The 17,804-nt window shown below is 33.2% G+C and overlaps 2 protein-coding genes across 2 annotated transcripts; both read right to left on the reverse strand.

The window, feature by feature from the left end:
- Window positions 1-3,100: 3,100 nt before the first annotated feature.
- LOC133869134 (putative F-box/LRR-repeat protein 23) lies at window positions 3,101-4,792 on the reverse strand. The gene is made up of 2 exons (XM_062306097.1): window positions 4,413-4,792; window positions 3,101-3,656 (listed from the first exon to the last, which is right to left on the reverse strand). Exons 1-2 carry the CDS (start codon window positions 4,769-4,771, stop codon window positions 3,101-3,103), a joined length of 915 nt encoding a protein of 304 aa, XP_062162081.1. The 5' UTR covers window positions 4,772-4,792.
- Window positions 4,793-13,425: 8,633 nt separating this feature from the next.
- LOC133869309 (putative F-box/LRR-repeat protein 23) lies at window positions 13,426-16,394 on the reverse strand. The gene is made up of 2 exons (XM_062306264.1): window positions 16,038-16,394; window positions 13,426-14,142 (listed from the first exon to the last, which is right to left on the reverse strand). Exons 1-2 carry the CDS (start codon window positions 16,355-16,357, stop codon window positions 13,503-13,505), a joined length of 960 nt encoding a protein of 319 aa, XP_062162248.1. The 5' UTR covers window positions 16,358-16,394; the 3' UTR covers window positions 13,426-13,502.
- Window positions 16,395-17,804: the final 1,410 nt, after the last annotated feature.

A 17,804-nucleotide genomic window follows, 5' to 3' on the forward strand; every position in this document is an offset into this window, starting at 1 on the left:
TAAGTACTATTTGTGATACAATTTAAATAAACAACATTAAATAAATTAGAAGGTACCAAAGTTACATAATTCCCATACATATACAAATATCTTTTACAATTAATTTCATAAGTGCAACACAACCAATCAACAGCATGGTAACCCATGACAGGAACAAAGCATACATCAGAAATTTCTCTCTTGCCCTATAGTTGACATTTTCCTTCTCTAGACAATTGATGATTTCCATGCGTTTATCATCCCCCTTCTACAATTGCCTAACCATTTTCATACAACTGTCCCTTTCATTCTCCAAGTCTTTCATCCTTGCCACCAAGTTACCATTTTCATCCTCTAGCTCATTAACCTTCTTCATAATCTCTTTTAAGACCTTCTCACCCGTTGCACAAGTTGGGTTGTCCTTCCATTTGAAAAATTTGCATGCAGCTTTTGTCTGTATGTTAAATTATATTAATAATTCACCCTTACAAGAAGTATTTCAATCATACAAAATACTTACTCTTGAAATGTAGGTAGCGCAACCCAAAAATCTTCTTTCAGGGTTATCTGTAGTCCATGAGGTCTTCAATGGTGCGGGTAAATCACAGTAACAGTAATAGGACCCCTCTCTGGGGGTCACCGACAAAGATCCAGAAGATGACTAAATTCAAAGAACAAACCAAACATTAATCTAAATCGAAAATGAAAACATTTTAAAAAAAAAAAAAAAAATTATCTACATTATCTAAATCTAAACGAAACAATTTAAACAACCAACCTTCTCTATACCACGGGGAACTTCATTCCCTTTCCAATCTCGTTGGCAACTTTATGTCATCTCATCCAGAACAGCTGGTATCATCCACAAGGAGCTAAAAATCGGCATCATCTGCTGCAGATTCGGTGTTTTGTTTGGGAAGAAACAGTAGTACCCGAGCTGGTTAGGAATCGACGATTTTCGGCATTTTTGGGGAATTACATCCACGGGAAGCTAAATTTTACATGATCTTGCGAAGGTTAAGATTTGGGGTTAGGGAAGAACGGTCGACCGGAGCACCAGATCTGGTTAGTGTTGGTTCTGCAATTTGGGGGAAATGGCCGATGAACCCTAGTTTTGGCCGATTTTCACAATGTTCAAATTATGGTCGTTCTCTGTCATTCAATAAGTTCAACCCATGGTAAAAATAATTCGATACAAAACATTGTTTAATTAAAAGAGGTTTTAATTAGGAAATAATCAGACATATATGTGGCATGACTTACACTGAGATGGCAGCTACGTAGCAAATGATGTGGCCAGGAGGACAGGTGTCACATTAATAAGGCATCATTTTGCAATGACGTGGTCGGACGTTAAATTTTGGATGAAAAATTTAATAGAGGTACTAAATGGGTTTTTACCCCTAATTCAGGTACCACCTATGATTAGGTACCACTAAGATACTAAATTTAAAAATAGTTAAAACTCAAGTATCAATGGGGTATTTAACCCAAAAAATTTCCAACACAAGATCTTCGATGGGATAAAATCAAAACTAAAAACCAACCAAAACATTAGAACCAAAAAAACATAAATCAAATATACACGCTGTAACAGTTAGATTAACTGGTACTGGATTTTTAGGGTTTAGATTTACTGAATTGTGAATGGAAATGGAATGAAATAGAATAAAGTGATGAATTGATGAAGAATTGGATTAACAGTAAAATCAGTAACGAATTTTGTAGTGAATTTGGATAGAAAATAGGCATTCGAGGTGCCTGGCCTCCATGAGCATTTCGAGGTGCTCAATCTCCATTTCAGTCTAAGACTGAATACAATCTTCAATGTCTAATACATTTTACAAGTTTTCTTTATATAGACCACTAACCGACCCATAGACCTATATGGATCATACCAACTATAATATTGTGACCTATGGGTCATACCAACTATAATATGGTAGACCCATTACAACTGAAATGCCCATTAAACTTTTAAGGCCAAAGGCCAATTAATTAATATACCCGTGCCACACGCGAAGAGAGAGAGAGAATGAGAGTGATATCAAGTCCAGTGAGAAACGCATGAACTGCTCCTTTCATTTGTGAAAAAAGCCTAGGAAAACCCAAGGTTGAAAGGAAAGCACAAATTCTGACTCGTGAACAGCCTCATATAGGCCCAAAGCATTCGCCTGGAAGGGTTCCAAATGTCAAACATCAACACTGGGATAAAGGTTCTAAAGCTATGATGTAACTCAGTAAAAACCATAAAATTTTCTCGCCAGGTCTCAAAGTATGTCAAGGTTGGTCAAGGACTTTACACAAACTGTGTCAAGTCACAGAGTGAGATTGCCTTTTGCTACACTTTTGTTGTTAGTCTAAAACGACATCTATGCAGTACACTACACATTGACACAATTGATAATTTGAGGGGAATTGATAATTGAGTAGTAGTTTAAAAAGAATATATTTACTTTTCTCAAAGAAAAAAGAAAAATATTATGAATTAACAATGTCATGTCAATATTACTATATAGTAAGATAGTGTTATGATATATAATTAGACACTAGATCAAAGCAAGCAGAACTAGCTGTACACCACCCCCTGCAAACAAAATATATATATATATATATATATATATATATATATATATATATATATATATATATATATATATATATATATATAATTTCTTGTATGTTAAATATTTTTTATGGGATAAACCTTCCAAAATAAAATTTTTACTTTACCAAAAAAGGTCTTTCCAAAAAAACAAAAACAAATGTTGCTCCTCAAATTCTAGTTCTGACGCTGACAAAGCAAATTTGTACAATATATCCCCCGATCAAGATAATTGGCTTAAGGGAAATAAATAAAATATATAGATTATAAAACAAAGAAGTTATAAATAAGATATATAATTTGAACTTTTTAAGCCTACCATCTCTCCATTTCAAATGAAAATTTATAAAGTATTTTCAAAATTTAAAATTAGTGCATCTAATGACGCATATGAACTCAATCGGACACTAAAATTAAACATTTAAAATATTGAGAGACAAGAGTAGGGTGCATGCGTGCAACACAGGAATCATTTCATTTACGCTAGTTAAAATAAAAATCCCCATCATAAAAATCTCAGTAGTAGTCGTAGTCGTAGTCGTAGTCGTCGAAATTGCTGCCAACTTCATAGTCATCAGTTGAGTCCTCCTCGTAGTCGTAGTCGTAGTTGAAGAAATTGCTACCAAATTCATAGTCATCAGTGGAATCATGGGGACGCCGCAAGTCTTTAATCTGTTCAGCACATCTTTTTCCCAAATTCTTTGCCAGAGTGACATTGAAACATTGGCGCAGGTCAAGTGATTCAAGGTGAGGACAACCATCAAGGATAGCCTGCAAGCCGTCGTTAGTCAGCTTATTTCTGAAAAGTTGGAGGTGGCGCAATTCACTCATGTTATCTGCAATAGCAAGTGCCTCCTCATCACGCACTCTATTCTTCTGCCTCGGGTTGTAAAATTTGAGTGATTTCAAATGAGGGCAACTGCGGCCCACAGCTTCAAGAGCTTCTTTTGACAATAAAGAGTACGAAATGTCAAGCTCCTCTAGTAATGGAAGTTTTGAAGCCACTCCACTCAATCCCTTATCTGAAATGCCATAGCATCTTACAAGTCCAAGGCGTTTGAGCTGACTTGAACTGTTAAAATAGACCATGAAAGGAAATGACAAAAGCAAACTCATTATTGGAATAAAGAGATTGTATCAGAGATCTTTTTCTACATTGCAGCCTCCCACTGGGGCCTATAATTCAACAAGGAGGGCTTCAAAGTGGTGGTGTGCCTTCTATTTTAGTTAGAATCTTGACTTGAACATGTGATAGGCTTTCAATATTATTTTGATGATCATCAAAACTACACCTTCCTCCAATCAAATTCACGATTTATCTTTGCCATAAGTATGCTCTAGGCTAGCAGAAAGGCTTACATGTAACACCTTAATTACACTATGAAAGCTAAACAACTCTATCTAACAAACTTGAGGATAAAGCACATCAATCCAAATGTCTCAACAAACTTGTTTTGATAGTCTTAAGTTGGAATAGATAACATAAAAAATGATAATTCATACGACAAAATTAAAAAACTTGGGTGATGGTAGTAAGAACAGAGGCAAGGGCAGCAAAGCAAGTATAAAAAAGCAGAGTTAGACAATGTAAGAAACCGGTGTTGTTGATTTCAGTATGACATGAGTTGAGTGAAGCCCATGTTGTTGATTAACAAGAGAAATACAAAATGAAAAACACAAATTTCTCAACTTCACCGACAAACACTAAACCTCTAAGTCAATAAACTAGAATTGCACCCAGTAATTACCAACATCCAAATAACCACAAGGCTCCTAGCAATCACATTGTACAACAAAAAGGCCCCTCAATCAAGTAAAAGGAAAATACCTGTCAGCGATGTGCCTGAGGAGCTCGTCGGTGCCGAAGTTCTCGACGTTGATATCGACCAACTGGCCGCAGCTGCGATCGACGGCGTGGCGGCACATCTTCTCGAGGTCGTACGGGAACCCCAAGAGGCCCAGTGTGACCGGGTTTCGCATGTGGACGGCGCGCCACATCGACGGGTCCTTGCAGAGGTTGTGCCACGGCGAGCACACCATCTGCGCGCTCGTCAGGATCTCGAATGCCTCCAGTCTCATCAGGATCGACGCCGTCACGTCCCGGGGCAGAGCCAGCCAGTTGGGGAATTCGTCTGCAGGGTCAGGAGAAGAGTCCATCGCAAGACATGGGAAACGGAGTCCCGACATGTCTGATTTTGAAGAAGAAAGAAAGAAGATTCGAGAAGTAGGATTTCAGAGTGAAAATATGAAGAGTCAAGCGTGAGTTGAAGACGAAGCGTTCAAGCACACAATCCAAGGCCACGTGTGAGTCAAAGATGGGCTGGGAAAGCTTGTAAATAAATGAAGATTTATGAGTTTTGGTGGTTTCAAATTGTAGCTATCGAAAACATACAAATTTTTACTTTATCTACACATTTTTATATACACATTTAAATATATTATTTATTATACTCTGGATTTTTTTTTTAAAGAATAAAGACGGACTCTACACTTAAGACCCTAAATTAATAAATATTAATAAAAAAATATTTAAAAGCTTAATTATAGTTAATATTTTTAATTAAGACCTCTAATTATAATAAACATTTTATTGATGTATCGATTACATCTCTAGCATGAATAGTATTATCTAAACAAGGGATCAGGGCGGTACTTCATGTTTGCAGTAGTTTTTACACCGCATCTCAACCGTAGATTTCTCTCCAAACAAAAAGCTTCAATACTCGTTTTCATTTTTCTTTCTTTTCTGGCATTTTCTCAGCGATCAACCAAAAGGGTCAAGGCAAAACACCAAACCAAACCATAAAAATCAAAGCTTGAGAACAAACAAACACTTGGTGGTCGCGAGGCTAAACGTTGTTCCAACCATGTTTCTTTCTTTGCAGGAACCAAAACAAGCAAGAAAGCAACCCATTAAAATCCCTTATTTTCTCTAAACCCACAACGATTTTCCCTCACTAAGGCCTTGTAGACAGGATTGGATTGGAGAAGGAGCTTCAAGCGTCTCTTGAAGAAACTCATACTCAGCAGCTTTGATGTCGAGGGCAATCCGAGCCCTCATCACAAATGGGCTTGGCCATGCACCTAGAAACTTCACTGCACTTTTCGCCATGATCAATCACTTCTCTCTTCTAAAGTTGCCAGTTTCTAAGAGTCACAAAACCTATTTAAAGATGATCTGCTTATGAGCGTTTGTTCCTTTGTGTTTGGCACACTTTTGGTTTCCTGCGGTAGTTGTGGATGAAAGAGAGAGAAAAAATAAAAAGAAAAAAGCAAAAAGTTTCTATTCTACGGCTGAGATGTGGCGTAAAATCTACCGCATATATGCAGTACTTTTTAGTACCGCATAGTAGCCAGATCCCTAAATAAGAGTTTATCTCTTATTTTAAAAGATAGGCGGTTAATTAGTAGTAGAAGTAGTCTTTTATTTTTAAATAGGAATATCTAGATTAATATGTTATTTGATTTAGTAGCAGTCCTATTTAGTAATTATCTAAGTAGGTCTATCTATAAGTAGGAGATATAGATCTTAGAAGTAGAGTTTGAATAAGAGTCTTATCTCTTAGGGAAATTATCAAAACACTCACAATGCCCAGCAATAACACAACACATTGGGCCCCACCCCAATGTGCCTTGGTGTTGTGCCATTGTTGTACACAAAGAGTGCAATGATTACTCTCCTATCTTTTATAGTGGGAGAAGATGAGTAGTAGTTTCTTTATTTAAAGTTATCTTGAATTGCTATAATTTTCTATTTTAAATGGTAATAGGTTATCTAGCTGAATGTATGAGATAACTCTATCTAGAATAGAGTTACACTCCTATTGGAAGTTTGCTAGCTTTATTGTGTATTTAAAAGAATGATTATGAAATATATGTTATGTTGAATTTTGTTAAGTAAAATATAGGCTTACTGTGTTTTTTGGGAGTTCCTGGCTCACTTGAAATAGCCAACCTATCCATTCATGTGTTTTGTATTAATTGGTTCGTACATCATCTATTCTTGAAATAAGTTTTAAAAAATTGATATTATTAAATTTGAGAATCAAATAATATAAGAGATGTAAAAAAAGCATTTCTCTCTTGGAATGATGGAGAGAATGAAAATAATAATAGCAATATTCAATTGCGTTATGGGTAGAGAATTTTTGGGCCTTGTAATTAGCATTGAGTAGCCAAAATTTCAATAAGAATTTAAAGAAACAACAATAAATTTTGATCTCAACTGCCAATTGGATCATTTGCAAGAAACATGGATTGCTTTAACATTCAATGCTAATAATATACTTTATTCCAAAAGTTAAAAAGATAAAAATTATGCTACACAAGTCCAACATTTAAAATTAAATGGAAACAAAAAAAATTAAATGCAAAGATGGAAAGTTTTCAAAATATTTTATTCAATTATAAACTCCTCTCTTTATAAGTTTTAAATTTTTTGTTCTCTCTATTTTCCTATTCAAGTCTTATTCAAATTTGAATTATTCTCTTCTTTTACAGTTTAACATCCCACATCGCGTGAGTATGAGAATAGAGATCGATGTGCTTAGATGTATATTTGCACCCCTCTTAACACAATGCTATTTAAAGTTGTGATGTTCATAAAATTATTAGAGCTCCGCAGTTAAGCGTGCTTACGCATGAGTAGTATTAGGATAAGTGACATATTGGGAAGTGAGAAGGCCCTCTAATATTTGTAAATATCATGGATACAAAAATAAAAAAGATTTGTAAAAAGCTAAAAATGGCCCAATTACAGTACACAAATTGATAGATTTTTTTTATTATTATTTTTTTTAAAAAAAAACAATAATTTTTTATGTTGTTATAGTTTTAATTTTTATGTTTTATATATTTATATTTTTAATATATTAATATTTTTTTTATTAAGAGTGACATATGTCATCATTATATTGGTGCTTTGCTTTGTGGTAATGTGAATTGTGTGAATTATATTGGTTTTTCATATGTCATCATTATATTGGTTTTTTTTTTCAAAACTTAAGTTAATAAATTAATATTAAGAACATAAAATGTGTTTTGCTTTGTGGTAATGTGAATTGTTAAACATCACACTTCATATTTTTCTATAAAATAGTATATGTTTTTCTTGTCCATTTAAATTTAAATTAATAAATTAATATTAGGCATATAAAATGATTCTAGTCGATTATTATGTTGTATAATTAGTCATTACAAATTATTAAAAAAATTATCATTACTTGTAATTAAAATTGTTAGATGATCTTATTACAAAATGAATCTCTTTTGATGAATTAGGTTCAATTATTCCTTTATGTAAATTTTTTGATAATAAATATTTGTTAGAAATATGCATTGAATATGAAAAAAACTTGAAAAATAGAAAAATTAATTAAATCTAACAAGGGAATTCTAAACAATTTTATTACTAGCAATATAATAACATTGAATCTCAAAAGCAAAATATAAAAATATTTAATATTTAAAATATGAAAAAGGCCTCAAATAAAATTTTCGCCTTTGGCCTCGATCACAATACATGAAGCCAGCCTTGATTCTAGTATGCACATACTTTAGATGTTTTACACATTTTTCTCGTGAAAGTCATTTCATACGATGCAATTAATCATTTTATTTTATATGCATGCATTTATAAAACTTACACGATTAGTCATTCCTTTTTTAAGCACCCATGTACACAAAACAGAATTCACGTCGTTATAAAAAATATTTCATGAAAATATAAAGCATGCACGTTTGATAATAAAAATAGACATACAATAAGCCTTCTTCACATGAGTTTCACTCACCTTGATTGTAAAAGTCATCTAAGTAACCGTTATCAAATCCTCAAATACAGCTGCCCAAGAAAGGTTCTACTTAAAGTTTGGACTTTTAGAACATTCTACCATTATCGATTGTTCAATTTGAACGTTCTCACTTTTCACTGTTCAATCATTGCTGGCAAAGATCGATTGTTCTGTTCGATCGTCCACTGGACAGACCAAAATGGTCCTGTCTTTCACCTGCCTAGCTCGTTCTAATTAAGGCTAAAACAAACATCGCAACACTATTCTCGGCACAAATCAAACATCAACACAAGAATCCAACACCAAAGGTCAAACCTTTCTATAAAAATCTCACATTTCTTTTAAAACACAAGGTATTCTTCAAAGGGATACGCTATTTAATAATTTAACACCTTAAACAACAAGATATGCAAAGGAAGTCCAAATCTCCTCGAAGATTCAAACTTTTTAATAGCATTTCTAACGAGCTCTCCACTTTAAAATTTTCACCAAAATTTGGTGAAAAACTTAAAAAAATCCACTTTAACACATTTTAATTTCTCTATTTTGTCTCTTGTCATAATTTCACTCCAAATTTGACTCACAAATTTCATGAACTGTTGAATATTTTATCATTTATTTCTCATTTCACTTCACTTTGCACTTTTCCTTCTCTCCTCATTTGTTAAGAGTAGATGCTTAAAACTAATAAAAAAATTAATATTTAGTTGAAATAGAGAAATATTTGGAGAGTTTTGTGTATGAAGTTTGTTAAAAGTAATACATAAAATAATAAAAGTAGATTGTTTAGCTAAAATTTGAAGAGCTCACTAAAGACACTCTAAGTTCTAACCCTATAGTCATCATCAAACAATCAAAAATCACTCTAAGACTTTCTAACAACAACCCTTCCCTCTCATGTATTAGTTTGATACTAAAATGTTCTTGATTTGGATTTGATTATTATATCTGTATTCTCTCTCACGTACCACATTTTTCCCGTAAATATAGACTTTTGTATTGTAAACATTAATCAAGTTAACAAGAGCAAGATGTAACCATTTGGACAAATGAAGTGGTGAACGTAGATATCTAACACTAAACTACCTTAAAATTCCTTATGTCTTTTATTTCTTTTTACTCTATCTATAATTCTCATGTTTGTTATTTTATAAAAAATTCTACAAAACCAATTAACACCTCGTTTAATACAATATGAAAACTTTAAGTAATTAGAAAGTCTACTTAGAATTTAGATTATGTTTTACAAAAAAAAATTATAAACAAACTTTTTTTTTTTTTTTTGGTTCTAGAAGCTTAAGAAAAAAAAGGCTCAGCTTGTTAAAATTTTTGTTTTCTATCTTTTATTTTTTCTTCTCAAAACAAAAATATTAACAAACAATCCACATGCAAGACACTCTTAAAAACATAAAAATAATTTTTATTTTTATTTTACATAAAAATAAAATAAAAAAAATACATCCAAAACACATTAACAAAGAAAGGTCAAAAAATAAGGAGTAACTTTAATCTTAAGATTGGAAGGCAAACAAAGATAATAATTAAAAGTACACAAACAATGGACGACTTTTTAAGAATTTGGAGAGTTATTATATATTTTATACAAAATTATTCGAAAAAATGATAAACCTCAAGAAATTGGTGGACATGGTAGATGGCTGACATGAATTTAGGATTGTAAATGAAAAAGTTATTCATGCGCTCACTTGGATTCGGCTCAATTAATTTCAATTCATGCTCGACCCGGTTATTAACGAGTTGTTTATAAACACGAACTATGTTTAATTATTAAATTATTTATATTCGTATAAAATTCAACTCGCTCGGTTAAAATTTAGAACAAAATAATTTGCTCACATTCGGTTCACCAAATATTTAGTTAAAGAACATATTTTTCTATTTTAACTACCTATTTTTCTAAAGCACTTATATTTGGCTTAGCATTTGAACCATCCACTTTCACATTTTTCATTTAAAATAGAATTGTTTTTTTGGTTTTTTTAATCTACTTTCACTATTCCCAAAGAAGGGAGAAAAACATATTGATTTTTTTATTAATAAAAATTATACTTTGTTGAGGTACGGTGCTTAGCAATTTTGATAAACACTAGTATAGTGGCTCAGCAAATCCTTAACTATTTTTTTTTTGGAACAGAAATCCTTAACTATTTTGATTAACCGGATGTGGAGTAGTTTTAGAAACATTTTGGGGAAAATTTTACTTATAACATTTAATTTTTCATCACTTTTGCAATTAAGTACTTAAATTTTAAAAAGTATCAATTTATGGTGTCCATCTTTTAATTTTATTTTATTTTTTCAATTTCAATCGCCTGTTAGAATTTTTCGTTAAATCTTATCAAAATTTTCAAAATACATCTATGGATTTTTTTTTTTTTTTTTTTTAAAGATTAAGGCATAGGTATTTTTTCAAAGAGTAATGATTCACTACCACTTAAATATACAACTTTTCACCATCTTGTCTATGTGGCAAGGTGGTCCCTCACCTTAATTTATTTTGAGTAATGATTCACTACTACCTAAATATACAACTTTTCACCACCTTGCCTATGTGGCAAGGTGGTCCCCCACTACTTTTTGAGTTTTTAAATTTTTTTAAAAAATAAATTAAGGTGAGAGACCACCTTGCCACATAGACAAGGTGGTGAAAAGTTGTAGAGAAATGATTCCTACACTCATTTCTCACAACAATCTCACAACAAGCTGACATGGCTGGTAATATTTTATTATTTTTTTACTTTTGTAAAAAAATAATAAAATATTACCAGCCATGTCAGCTTGTGGTGAGAAATGAGTGTAGGGATCATTTCTCAAAGTTGTATATTTAGATGGTAGTGAATCATTACTCATTTATTTTTAAAAAATAAAAAAACTCAAGAAGTAGTGGGGGACCACCTTGCCACATAGGCAAGGTGGTGAAAAGTTGTATATTTGGATGGCATTGAATCATTATTCTTTTTCAAATTCTGCTAAATTATAATCAACACCTAAATCCTTGTTTTTTTTTTTCTAAAAAAAAAAAAATATAGGTATTTTGAAAATTTTAACAGAATTTGATGAAATATTCTAACGGATAATTGAAATTGAAAAAAATAAAAAAATTGATACCATAAATTGGCACCTTTCAAAATTTAGTACTTAATTGTAAAAATAATAAAAAATAAGGATTATAAGTAAAAAATTTCTAATATTTTGCTCCACTGGCCAAAATAACCTTTAATTATTGTGACTACCTCAATGTGAGTGCTGTTAGACTTATATATGAAAAGAAATTTGATTTGAAGACTCCTTTAATATAAAATATAGAATTGCTTTTTCCTTTTTGCTTTTTCCTTTTTGCTTTTTACTTTTAATGGGGTCGTCGTGGACGGGGATGGATGGTGAACGGGCTCGTTTGGTGATCGGTCTCGTTTAAAAAAGAAAATAAAAAAAATAAATAAATAAATAAATAAAAAAAAGGAAAAAAGAAAAAGTAAACTTCAAAACATACTCCTTTTTATATCACATACAGCTGTAGTCGATTGATGTCAAAAGAGGGGAATTTTTATTTTTCTTCACAAGGAAGCAAATTTTTCTTTGAATAAAATGTAAATATTTTATATAATTTATTAACATGGCATGTGGAAACAATTTAAACTTGTCTCAAATATTACAGACTAGATCAATGCAGGCGGAACAAGCTATAACTGCCTCCTAAAATTATATATATATATATATGAGATAATTGTACCATTAATTTACGAGGTTGGCTTAAATTACAAATCACTTCATGAACCAATTTTTCGTCTACCAAGCTAATAGATTCCGTTAGTTTGCCACGTTATACCCAAAAAAAAAATCGACACATGTCAATTACAATAAAAAAAATATGAATAAATAAAACTTAAAAAATATTTTGTTTTTTTAAAAAAAAAAAAAAAAAATAGCAAAGAAGTGGCTACCGGGGGTGGCCCGGCCACGCCTGAGGGTGGCGCACGGCCTCCCCTAGGCCTGGGGTGGTCATGTGTTGATTTCTTATTAGGTATGACATGGCAAACTAACGAAATTTGTTAACTTGGCGGACGGAAAACGGGTTCAGGGAGTGATTCGTAATTATAGTTTACCACAGAGACCCTCCATGAACTTTTTGTACTAGAGGGAGTGGTTTGTAATTTAGGCCAACTCTAAGAACCAGTAGTGCAATTATCCCTATAAATATATATATATATATGGAATAAACCATCGGAAATTAATTTTTTACTCTTCCAAAATAGTCTTCTTTTTAGTTTTCCCTCCTAAAATTCCAAATCTGCCACTGTTTACTATTTACTATGCTTTTTGTGCCATGAAATTTGCTTATTTCTTTAGAGCATATAGGTATGCCTTTAAGTTTTACTATTTATATCTTTATATATATGAAATTCTATTTGCTGTTTACTATTTAATAATTATTGTTCTTATTTCTTTAGCATTTTCAGTGGTTACTATACCCATCATGTTTCGAGCTCTTTGTAACTTTAGCTATGGCTTATATAGGCAAATCCATGGAGGATCATCGTTGACTAATTTTTGAAATATGTTTTTTTAAGGATAAGACTTGCAAATATGTTTTTTTAAGGATAATACTTGCACAATATATGCACAGATCAAGAAAGTCTGCCTATGGAAAATAAATAAAATATATAACAAATAAAATATATAATGTGAAGCGTACCATTTCTTACCTTTCAAGGCGGCCGTTAAATAAAATTATATAATCAAGAAAAAAAAAAACGTTACATTTTACAAAATTTCTCTCTCAAATTTGCTCCACAAATAATGTATCACAATCTTACGATTATAATTTATATAGGATCGTGATATATCATTTGGAGAGAAAATTTGAGAGACATTTTGGAAAGTGTAGCATTTCTCAAGAAAGAAAGACTTCTTGAAATGCAATGCTACCTTTTGAGTGTACGGAATTTGCCAACAAGGATTCTCTCCATTTCAAATGAAATGGATAGTATCCGTTTCATGGTGAATTTAACTGTGCGAATGAAGTCTATATGACACAAATACTAAACATTCAAAATATTGGAAGACAAGAGTTGGGTGCAGCACAAGAGTCATTTCGTTTACGCTAGTCAAAATAAAAAATCTGAGTCATAAATATCTCTGTAATTGGTGAAGTCATCGTAGTCTTGGTAGTCGTTGTCAGAGTTGCTGCTATCTGAGAATTCATAATACCCATAAGTATCAGACAAATCATCAATGTCGGACAACCCAGATGAGTAGTCATCAAAAAAATCATATTCATGAAGTTCAGCATCAAATTCATAGTCATCAGTGGGATCACGGGGACACCGCAAGTCTTTAATTTGTTCAGCACATCTTCTTCCCAAATTCCCTGCTAGATTGACATTAAAACATTGACGTAGGTCAAGTGATTCAAGGTGAGGACAACCATCAAGGATGGCCTGCACGCCGTCATCAGTCAGCTTATTTCCAAAAAGTTGGAGACGGCGCAATCCAGGCATGTTCTTTGCAATAGCAAGTGCCTCCTCATCACACTCTATGTGAGGAGTTCTATACACCTCGCTGTTGAATTTGAGTGATTTCAAAAGAGGGCAACACTGGCCCACAGCATTCAAAGCATCTTTTGACAATGAACAGTGTGAAATGGCAAGCTCCTCTAGTAATGGAAGTTTTGCAGCCACTTCACTCAATCCCTCATCTGAAATGTCATCATCGCAATGTAGTCGAAGGCATTTGACCCGACTTGAACTGTTAAAATACCATGAAAGGAAATGACAAAAATGAACTAGCAGTTATCAACAGACAGGCAAACACAAATATGTGGAAGAATTCTGCATCTGCAGACTCATTATTGGAATAAAGAGATTGAATCCACAATCCTCCACATAGATTGTGAACTGTATCAGAGGTATTTCCTCCCCCCCACCCCCCGTGGCCTATAATTCAACAATGCGGGCTGCAAAGTGGTGTAGTGCTGTCTATTTTCTATTTTATGTAGAAAAATTATTCAAAGAAAAGAAACCCAATGTCTAGTTGGGAACATTGCCCCCCCCCCCCCCCCCCCCCCCCCCCAATTTCAAAAGAATTTTAATTTTAACTTTATGGTGGCAGAAATTCTTTTTCTGATGAGGAAACTTTATGGTGCCAGAAATTCAATAAAAGATGCAAGCTAAGTAAAATTAAAATTTGGGCCATACAAAGTTATCCAAGACTACAACTGAGTTTAAACACTTGATTGGAGACACATCACATGGTATGGCATCTTAGCATAAATTACTGGAAATGGATCATCTGTGGAGCTTGCATTCAAGGAGCAGTTAATCATAGATCCCATCAAGCCTTTCCTTTCTTGGGTAAATAAAGCTATATCAATACAGAAGTCTATACAAGATGAAAAACCCATTTAACCAATTTTTAATCAACAGATAAGAGTATGCCTCAAGATTACTGGAGTCAAGGATTTCCAACATCATGAGCTGCAGTTTTCATCAAAGAACAACTTGAACTCTTTTTCAAAGGTAATTGCCTACCATTCAGGAATCCGGCTTCTGTTGCTTTAGTTAGAATCTTTGACTTGAACACGTGATAGGCTTTCAATGTTATTTGATGATCATCAAAACTACATCATCCTCCTAGCAGCAAGGCTTACATGTAACACCTTACGCTATGAAAGCTAAGTACCTCTAACCAGGTACAACTTGAGGAAAAAGCACATCAATCCAAATGTTTCAACAAAGTGATTTTGATAGTCTTAAGTTGGAATAGATATCATGAAAGATGATATCCAATGACTTTAAGACGAAGAAGAAGAAAAAGAATGTTTTAAAGCTTTTAAATGAGTTGTCATACCGTGTGTGAAAGCTTTGCCTATTATGGGCTGAGGTTCGGTTACTTCATACGACTATTAAAAATTTTAGATGCTGGTAGTAAGAACAGAGGAAAGGGTGGCAAGAAAAGCAACAAAAAGCACAGTTAGACAATGTAAGAAACCGAGCTGTTGATTTCGGCATGACTATCATAAACTTCTGGATGCTGGTAATAGAATGCAGAGTTGAGTGAAGCAAGACAATCACAAAGAACATGGTTAGATAATATAAGATATCCATGTTGTTGATTGAGGAGAGAAATACAAACTGATTAAGTTAGGAGCCAGAATAGTTTAGAAGCTACATGGGCTCAATGCGACAGGCTTGCAAGCCAAGTCCTCTAAAATTATTTGTGGCTCAACTCAAGCCAGAGCCAAGCTCAAACAGTGGGCAATAACATTCAAAGTCCAGGACGCCTAGTCACGCTAAAACAAAAATGAAACGAGGAATCAAAATTCTACAACCCTCCCAGCAATCACTAACACCATCAGAATGTCAAAACATTCCAAAAAAATCAAAACTTAATTAGCACAGGATGTAGCAGATGATAAACACAAATATCTCAAATTTTCCAACAAACCCTAAAACTCAAAGTCAATAAACTAGAATTACACGAAGCAATTACCAAAATCCAAACAACCGCAAGACTCCTAGCAATCATATTGTACAACAAAAAGACCCTCAATATTAAAAATTAAACATAAACATACCAATCAAATCCTTAATTTCTCGCACATAATTCAAATCAAATCCGGACAAAAAATAAAAAGCAAATACCTGTCAGCGATGTGCCTGAGGAGCTCGTCGGTGCCAAAGTACTCGACGTTGATATCGACCAACTGGCCGCAGCTGCGATCGACGGCGTGGCGGCACATCATCTCGAGGTCGTAGGAGAGATCCCAGTCGCCGCTGTTGCGCATGTCGACAGCGCGCCACATCGACGGGTCTTTGAAGAGGTTGCGCCACGGCGAGCACACCCTCTGCACGCTCGTCAGGATCTCGACGGCGCCCAGTCTCAGCAGGATCGACGCCGTCAAGTCGCGGGGCAGCTCCAGCCAATTGGGGAAGTCGTCTGCCAGGTCTGGAGGAGGTTCCATCGCTAGATTTTCTCGGAAAGGCTGATTTGGGGTGCGTTTGTGATTGTGTGGGGTTTTTATTCGTTAACCTAGTGTTTATCAATAATAATTAATAAATTATATTATTTGATTGCTACAAAATTCTTGTGGAAAGTTTGGAGATAATTTATAATCATTAAAATAATTATTTTTAATTAATGAGTTATAAATTTATATAAAATGAAAATATAGATAACTTCATATTTTCTAAAACCAATAACCAAATATTTGAAACCATTGCAAAACTATATATATTCAAGCTAACGATCCGTTTGGGTTTGCGATTTTAAAAATAGTGATTTTAAAATGTGCGATTTAAAAAGTGATTTTTAAAAACGCAGTTAAGCGTTTGACAAAATCGCAGTTGGGCCTTTAAAATCGCAGTTTAACCTTTTAAAATATTGCGTTTTCAAAAAAGCACCGCATTACCTGCGATTTGAATAAGTATTTTTCTGCGTTTTTAAATCGAAATTTTTTAAAAACTCAATTTCTAAACGGTTCATTTTTTGTGATTTGATTTAAAATCATAATTTTTCTCTACAAAATCGCAATCTCAAACGCACCATAAATCTGTTTAGAGGGCTATTGTTTGCGAAACAAAACCTCAAATTAGTTATTTATTTACCAAAATGAGGAGAAAAGTGAAGAAAATTGCCATTGGATGAAATAACAATAAAAGTAATTACAAAAAACCGACAACTTCTTAGTCAATGAATTAGTTCTTTTGACTTTATTGACTTTACATACATATAACAAGAAAGGAATCAAGTTTTAGGTTTAGGGTTTACGTCTCTTTAAGGTAAAGACTCAAATCCCACCATAAATCCTTCATTGTCCTTGTCTCTCTCCCTCTCATTTCTCTAGGGTATGGTGGCTAAAGGAAGAGAAAAATTGAGGCTTAAGGGTCGTACAAGACCCTTAAATAGGCTCACTCCCAGAAGCCCAAACAAAGAAATGTCAAAAAAAATAAGGAGCAACTTAAATCTTAAGATTGGAAGGCCAAACAAAGATAATAATTAAAAGTACACAAACATTGGACGACTTATATGAATTTGGAGAGTTATTACACATTTTTATACAAAATTATGCGAAAATGTAAGAATAAAATGATAAACCTTTAGAAATTGGTGGACTTGGTAGATGGTTGACATCAATTTAGGGCTGTAAATGAACAAAGTTATTCATGAGCTTGCTCGGGCTCAGCTCAGTTAAGCTCGACTCATACTGGATTCGGTTATTAAATGAGTTGTTCGTGAATCGTGAACACGAACTATATTCGATTATTAAATTATTTATACTCGTATAAAACTCGGTTGTCTTAATTAAAGTGTACAACAAAATAATTTGCTCACATTTGGCTCACCAAATATTTAGTTAAAGAACATTTTTTTTCTTTTTTTAGCTACCTATTTTTTTAAAAGCACTTACA

This window comes from Alnus glutinosa, chromosome 5 (genome assembly GCF_958979055.1).
Source record: "Alnus glutinosa chromosome 5, dhAlnGlut1.1, whole genome shotgun sequence".
NCBI classification, from domain to species: Eukaryota; Viridiplantae; Streptophyta; class Magnoliopsida; order Fagales; family Betulaceae; genus Alnus; species Alnus glutinosa.

Bases quoted from the DNA above. Each gene is read 5' to 3' on its own strand.
- LOC133869134 (XM_062306097.1), bottom strand. From the start codon at position 4,771: ATGTCGGGACTCCGTTTCCCATGTCTTGCGATGGACTCTTCTCCTGAC. The intron at 3,657-4,412 runs GTATTTTCCTTT...CTATTTTAACAG, and splicing joins CTCAGGCACATCGCTGACAG to TTCAAGTCAGCTCAAACGCC.
- LOC133869309 (XM_062306264.1), bottom strand. From the start codon at position 16,357: ATGGAACCTCCTCCAGACCTGGCAGACGACTTCCCCAATTGGCTGGAG. The intron at 14,143-16,037 runs GTATTTGCTTTT...GTATTTTAACAG, and splicing joins CTCAGGCACATCGCTGACAG to TTCAAGTCGGGTCAAATGCC.